The sequence below is a fragment of the Alexandromys fortis genome, unplaced genomic scaffold, assembly GCF_014885135.2.
Source record: "Alexandromys fortis isolate MF-2015 unplaced genomic scaffold, M_Fortis_MF-2015_v1.1 scaffold_72, whole genome shotgun sequence".
In the NCBI taxonomy this organism is placed as follows: Eukaryota; Metazoa; Chordata; class Mammalia; order Rodentia; family Cricetidae; genus Alexandromys; species Alexandromys fortis.
In genome coordinates, this window is record NW_026067969.1 from 2021100 (window position 1) to 2028680 (window position 7581).

At 47.9% G+C, this 7581-nt stretch overlaps 1 protein-coding gene across 1 annotated transcript in view; it reads left to right on the plus strand.

The window, feature by feature from the left end:
* Positions 1 to 4924, plus strand: part of LOC126509335 (histo-blood group ABO system transferase 1-like) — an 11812-nt gene extending 6888 nt beyond the window's left edge. The window contains exons 5-7 of the mRNA XM_050155176.1: positions 771 to 806; positions 1284 to 1418; positions 4184 to 4924. Of these exons, the coding sequence (XP_050011133.1) occupies positions 771 to 806; positions 1284 to 1418; positions 4184 to 4874 (862 nt within the window). The 3' untranslated portion in view covers positions 4875 to 4924. The remainder of the gene's footprint in view (positions 1 to 770; positions 807 to 1283; positions 1419 to 4183) is intronic.
* Positions 4925 to 7581: the final 2657 nt, after the last annotated feature.

Genomic DNA, 7581 nt, shown 5'->3' on the forward strand with positions numbered 1-7581 from the left:
CCTGCACAGGCTTAATCCCTGTGCAGAAATTTCTTGTTTCCCTTTTTTTAAGTCTTGTTCACTGCCTTTAATAAAATTATTTTTGTTTTATGTGTATGAGTGTTTTGCCCACATGTATGTCTGTGTAAAACATTCATGTCTGTAAGCAATGAGGTCATTAATGGTTTTGGGTCCCCTGGAACTCGAGTTACAGACTGGTGTGGGTCTCCATGTGGGTGCTGGGAACTGAATCCTGTTGCTCTGCAAGAGGAGCCTGTGCACTTCTGGCTGAGCATCTCTCCAGCCCTGCATCTGCTTTATAAGCAATCATAGGGCAAGCAGCTTACTAGTAGGGGTGATTCATGACCCTTGGGGCTTGACCTTTTGAGGGAACTTTACACTGACATTGGGACTGGTCTCTGTTCAAAACAGAAAACTAGGAATCTGTGTGCCATCAACCAGGGGAGGACCATGGCAGACTGCAGGATTAGGCTAAACGGTCAGCGTCAACCCAGGATAGAAATGTTCAGTGTCGTATGACCTGTGATTAAAGTGGTCTCAGCTCTCCCAGCCTTAAGTGGGGGAGGGGGTCACGATTTCCTCTTTCTGCCTCGTGTCAAGTAAGACTGTGATCTTCCTACTTCGGTCCATCCTAGGCTCCCAGGGTCATGGACAGGCTCAATGGCTTGGTTGCCACCACTTGTTCAGGTCTGCGTGTCTGGTGCACAGCTGCCAGTGACATGCATCCCAGGGACTTTGTCACCTTGAGTTCTGGTGTTTTCTTATTGCAGGATGGTCTACGCCCAGCCAAAGATGTTAACACCCAGGTGAGTAGATTTAATCAGTGCATGTGTAGTGCAGGAGTCGCAAAGGTACAGAAGGACGATTTGCTTGCTCTGGGAAATAGTTCAGCAGCATACCTGATACCCTGGGTCAGTCTCCAGCACTGGAAAAACAAAAAACCCAATTATGATTCTCTTTGCACGCACTTCATCAACCATTTCCGAGACTTAAGGTTGTCTGATTCTGGAGCCCAGAGCTTCTTCTGATCTCATTTCCCATCTGGGCTTCTGTTCATTGTTTCCTGTTTCTGTCACCAGAGATTTCAGAGATGTGGTGGCTGCAGTGGCAGTAAACTCAGTTGCTTTTAGAGTGGGGTTGGGGTAGTCAGTGAGAGCTGTTGATTGGCCCAGCCCTCACTCAGGGATGGTGGCAGCCCTGGGGGAAGCAGAGGGTGAGAATCTAAGAAGGGTTCCTGCAGATGTGTTTGGTCACATGTTGCCTGTGGCTTTCTCCCCTTGCAGTAGAGAAGATGTCCTTGTCTTGACTCCGTGGCTGGCTCCCATCATCTGGGAGGGGACCTTCAACATCGACATCCTGAATGAGCAGTTCAGGCTTCAGAACACCACCATTGGACTGACTGTGTTTGCCATCAAAAAGTAAGCAGAGGGTGCTGGAGAGATGGCTGAGGATAAAGTACTTTCTCCAGGGACGTGAGGACCTGAGTTTGATCCCTGACACCTATGTAATGACTAGGCATGGAGTCACACCCCTGTAATCCCAGTACTGAGGGTGGAGGGGAGAGACAAGTGGATCCGGGCAGCTTTCTGGACAGCACAGGCAAACATTGAACTTCAGAGTTAGAGAAGGGACCCTGTCCAAAGAACAGAAAGAAATGACAGAAGAAGACACCCAAAGTCAACTTTTGGCCTCCACATAGGCACACAGGCAAGTAAAGATGAACATATACAATGGGCAGGCACACACATGCACACATACAATAGTCAGGGTGGACGCCAGTCATACCAAGCTCTATTCTTGTATTTAATATGAAGCAGGTGTGGGGCTGGTTCACTCTGTCACCCTGGTTAACTCTAGTGGGCTCAAAGGGGAATGAATCCAGCTGTGACACCTACCAGAGCCTCAGACCAGCTGTCCCTCGCTCTGTGATCCTAGCCAGGTGCTATCTTCACCAGTCAGCACACACTACACACTTCAATGTATACTTATTCCCAGGTCTGGCGGCAAGGGACGGAACGTCCGCAGAGCTGAAGCCACTCATGGTGTACCAGGCTTTCCTTCTTAGGCCTCCACCAGCTCACAAATCATGACCTGGAGACGTAGTATTAGTTTTGAATGCTTGACTTAGCTTACCTCTTATTTTAATGTGTTTCTCTTTATCTACTTTTTGCCGTGGGGCTTTTTTTTTTTTTACCTTTCTACATTCATTCATCTGTTTGTTCCTTCCTACCTAACTTCCCCCCTTCCTTCCTTCTTTCTTTTCTTCCTTCCCTTTTCCCTTTCACTCTGTATATCTTACTTTCCTGCTGCCTGGTGCCCGGCCCTGGGCATGTCTTTTTTTTTCTCCCTTGTTTTGTTTTCTAATTCCTCCTCCTCCTTATTCTTCTCCTCTTTCTCCTTCTCCTTCTCCTCTTTCTCCTTCTCCTTCTCCTTCTCCTTCTCCTTCTCTTCTTCTTCTTCTTCTTCTTCTTCTTCTTCTTCTTCTTCTTCTTCTTCTTCTTCTTCTTCTTCTTCTCCTTCTCCTTCTCCTTCTCCTTCTTCTCTTGTTCTCTCCTATTTATTCCCTCTGCCCAGCAGCCCCACCTAACCATCTTTTGCCTAACTATTGGTTGTTCAGTTTACATTAGAACAATCAGGTGCCTTAGGCAGGCACAATGAAACATATGAACACATCTTTACATAATTAAACAAATGCCACATAAACAAGTGGAACACATCTTTGCATAGTTACAGTGATATCCACAGCAGATGTGTCCTCAGATGCAGGACAAGGGGGACAGCAAAGGTTGGGTCAAACCTTTAACCTCAGCCTTGTGGGTGGAGAGCGGCAGACCTGTAAAGCCCTGAGACCCTGGGTCAGGCTGACTTTAGGTCGCAGACAAGAATCTTGCCCTGTGGAAGCCTGCAGAAGCAGGACAGAGTGGCATCACAGTGTAGAAGGCTGTGGAGGGCTGAGAGCTTCCTTTGTGCGGCCTGCGGATGAGAAGGAAGGAGCTTTATCCCTCCCTGCAAGGGCTGGGTGAGACCCAATGATAGCACTGAGGCCTTTATACCCATCAGTCTTGAGAGAGGTTTGGGACTCACCTGGAGGGATCTTGGGCACCTTGAGAATGCCTGCAGTGCTAGGGACAGAGAACTTCACAGTAACAAGACACACACACACACACACACACACACACTACCTTGTCTGGGTGCTGCTGGGTACGTGAGCAAGAGCCCTGCCAGGGGTGGGTAGGTGCTTGGTGGGAAGAAGGCCTCTGAGGGAACTAGCATGGCCACCTTGGCATAAAGACAACAGACATGTCTACCTGTATTCTGCCATGGTCCGCACCATGATGATAATGGTCTGAACGTCTGAAACTGTAAGCTGCCATCTCAATGAAATGTTTTCCCTTATAAATATCTCCATGGTCATGATGTCTCTTTACAAAAATAAAAACCCTAAGTAAGACAGAAGTCTTTTGCCTTTGGACCAGAAGGTTTGGCTTAGGCTTGACCTTCCACTTAGGGTGCCCGTTTCCCCTTCCCTGCCTTCTCTGCGAGACTGATTCTTGCTTGGTGGAGACCATAGGGGAAGACTCTTAGGAACATGAGAGAGTTACTGAGTATTGCCCACAGGCAACTTCAAGTCTCTTCTGAGTTAGGTCTGGGATAGAGAGAACCCTTCCTTTCCTGAGACAGGACCCTGGAGGGTGCCACAAAGGAGGGGTGCAGGTCCCAGGCCCTTAAAAATCTTCCTTGGCCCACCAGAGCTTAGAATGTGGGACCCTGTGCCCAGGCTCTGCTCAGGCCAATGCAAGGGTGTGGGATGTGAAATGTGTTGGGATGGAGGGGAGGGTGACAGACTCCTGGAGAGGTGGCCTGCTGAGGGACCTGCTGAGACAAGAGATACCTGTAGGACATCGACCTGGATCCCCATGACTGGAGTCATCTCTGCTGCCTGAGTAAAAGCTTCCAAGCCTCTGCCTCAGCATTCCTTGCTAAGATGTGGTGCTGATGTTCCACCCTTCTGAGGTAAAGGAGGGTGAGGTGAGGGACAGCCTGCAGACTGCTCAGTACAGCTGTAAAGTGGGGATGTTGTTGCCTCATGGTAGCCATGGTTTCTGCAGCCTGGGCCCCTGCCCTGGTTAGTCTTGCCCTAGCTGTGTTAGACCTCTGCTTACCCCTTTGTCACCTTCCACAGGTATGTGGTGTTCCTGAAACTGTTCCTGGAGACGGCAGAGCAGCACTTCATGGTGGGACACAAGGTCATCTACTATGTCTTCACTGACCGTCCTGCCGAGGTGCCGCAGGTGCCCCTGGGGGCAGGACGGAAGCTGGTGGTGCTGACCGTGCGCAACTACTCCCGCTGGCAGGATGTGTCCATGCACAGGATGGAGATGATCAGCGACTTCTCCGAGCGGCGCTTTCTGCAGGAGGTGGACTACCTGGTGTGTGCAGATGTGGACATGAAGTTCCAAGACCACGTGGGTGTGGAGATTCTCTCAGCACTCTTCGGTACCCTGCATCCTGGCTTCTACAGAAGCAGCCGAGAGGCCTTTACCTATGAGCGCCGGCCAAAGTCACAGGCCTACATCCCCCACAATGAGGGCGACTTTTATTACATGGGGGCCTTCTTTGGGGGGTCAGTGGTGGAGGTGCACCGTCTCACCAAGGCCTGCCATCAGGCTATGGTGGAGGACAAGGCCAACGGCATCGAGGCCGTCTGGCATGATGAGAGTCATCTGAACAAGTACCTGCTGTACCACAAGCCTACAAAGGTGCTGTCCCCAGAGTATGTGTGGGACCAGAAGCTTCTGGGCTGGCCCTCCATCATGAAGAAGCTGAGATATGTGGCTGTGCCCAAGAACCATCAGGCAATCAGGAACAGATAGCTGAATTCCTATTGGAGAGGCCAGGCTTATATCCAGGGTCACTCCAGGCTGTGTGGAACTGGGAAGATTTGAGGGAGATTTATGAAGTGTTGCCATCTACCCGACATCAGGGTCTAGCAGGCCCAGTAACAAGCACTCTTGGGAAACTGAGTCAAGGTAGCACTTTCTGTGTCAACGCTGCAATGGAAGATCATTCTGTGTCATCTCTGGGACAACACCACTTTGCTGTTGTTGTTTTTATTCTTTTAGCTTTTTGGGTTGGCCTACTACCCAGCTCTTAAATAAATAAACACAGGCTTCTTATTCTTTCTAATGAATGCCTGGCCTTTGCTTGACTTACTTCTAGCCAGTTATCCTTAACTTAAATTATCCCAACTACCTTTTGCCTCTGGACTTTTTTTTTTTTGTCTTCTTACTTCTGTATATCTTACTTTCACTCTTACTCCACTGCTGACTGGGTGACTGGGTGGTTGGCCCCTGACACCCTCCTCTCCTGGTTCTGTCTTTCTCCTTCTTCTCAGGTCTCTCTTCCTATATATTCTCTCTGCCTATCAGCCCCACTTATCCTTCCTCCTCCCTTGCTATTGGCTGTTCAGCTCTTTATTAGACAAATCAGGTATTGTAGGCAGGCACAGTACTTCAGAGTTAAACAAACAAATGCAACATAAAAAGAATGCAACACACATTTTTGTATCATTTAAATAAATGATCCACATCATAGACACATGTAACACATCTTTTCGAAATTTTAGATTTTTAAAAATTCATTTTACATACCAACTACAGTACTCCCTCTCTTCCCTCCTTCTACTCCCCCTCCACTCCTCAGAGAGGGTTAGACTTCCCATGGGAAGAAAACTAAACCTGGCTTATCAAACTGAGGCAGGATCAAGTCTTTCTCCCTATCCCCTCCTATCAAAGCTGAGCAAGGCATTTGACCATAGGGAACCAAAAAGTAGTTCATGCACCAGAGATAAATTCTGGTCCCATTATCCAGGGGCCCCACACACAGACAAAGTCACACAACTGTCACCCACATTCAGAAAGAATAGTTCAGTCCCATGAAGACTCCCCAGCTGTCAGTCAAGAGTCCATGAGTTCCTACTAGCTTGGGTCAACTGTCTCTGTGGGTTTCCCCGTTATGATCTTAACCCCCCTTGCTTATATAATCCCTCCTCCTTCGCTTTGACTGGGCTCTTTTTTTTCCTATTTATTTATTTATTAAAGATTTCTGTCTCTTCCCCACTGCCGCCTCCCCTTTCCCTCCCCCTCCCCCAATCAAGTCCCCCGGACTCTTTAATCTCAGTCCGGTGCTTGGCTGTGTTTCTCTTCTGCTGCTTCCATTGGTTAGTGGATGGAGGTTCTATGTTGTCAATTAGGTAGTCACCAATCAGATAGCAGGAGAAGGCCAGTTCAGGCACTTTCTCCACTATTACTAAGAGTCTTAGTTGGGTCATCCTTGGGGATTCCTGAATGTTTCCCTAGTACCAGGTTTCTCCCTAACACATAATGCCTTCATCTTCCAAGATATCTCTTTCATTGTTCTCCTACTTCATCCCTCCCACAACTCGATCATCCCATTCCCTCATGTTCTCTTCCCCCATCCCCTCTCCTGTTCTCCCATCCCAGTTTATCAGGAGATCTTATTTATTTTCCCTTCCTAGGGAAATCCATGTGTAATCCTCTTACACTCCTCCTTGTTACCTATCTTTTCTGGGGCTAAGGATTGTAGCCTGGTTATCTGTTGGTCTTACATCTAGTGTCTACTTATGAGTGAGTACATACCATGTTTGTCTTTCTGGTTCAGGGTTACCTTACTCAGGCTGATATATTTGCCTGCAAATTTCAAGACGTCATTTTTTTTTTACTGCTGAGTAGTACTCCATTGTGTAAATGTACTACATTTTCTTTATGCATTGTTTGCTTGAAGACCATCTAGGTTGTTTACAGGTTCTGGCTATTATTAATAATGCTGCTGTGAACATAGTTGAATAGGTGTCCTTGTGGTATGATTGAGCATCCTTTAGATATATGCCCAAACATGGTATTACTGAGTCTTGAGGAAGATTGATTCCCAATTTTCTGGGAAACTGCCATACTCATTTCCAAAGTAGCTATACAAGTTTCCACTCCCACCAACAGTAGAGAAGTGTTCCCTGAAGAAGGACACTTAAAAGAAATCCCACACTAGCTCAGAATTGAGAAAAATAGAGGGTTATTTATTTAGGGATAGATTCACAGATCACAATTCTCTGCTGAAATGGGGAACAGAAACCAAATCCTACAACCAGAAAAGAGAGCTGGAAGAGAGAGAGAGAGAGAGAGAGAGAGAGAGAGAGAGAGAGAGAGAGAGAGCACTTTACAGCTGCATTTACAGTATCAGAGACCACATCCAAGTGGGCTGGTATCTTAAAAGCTATTGGCTGAAGGAGCAGAATGTGCTCCCACAGCACCTCCCCCTTTTGTTTATATAAGAGTTCCAATGGCAGACAATGAGGGCTGCTGAGAAGCCAAGAACAATGGCACTGGGTTTTGATCCTACTCCATGTACTGGCTTTGTGGGAGCCTAGGCTGTTTGGATGCTCACCTTCCTAGACCTGGATGGAGGGGGGAGGACCTTGGACTTCCCACAGGGCAGGGAACCCTGACTGCTCTTCGGGCTGAAGAGGGAGGGGGAGAGTGGGGGAGAGGGAGGGAAATGGGAGGC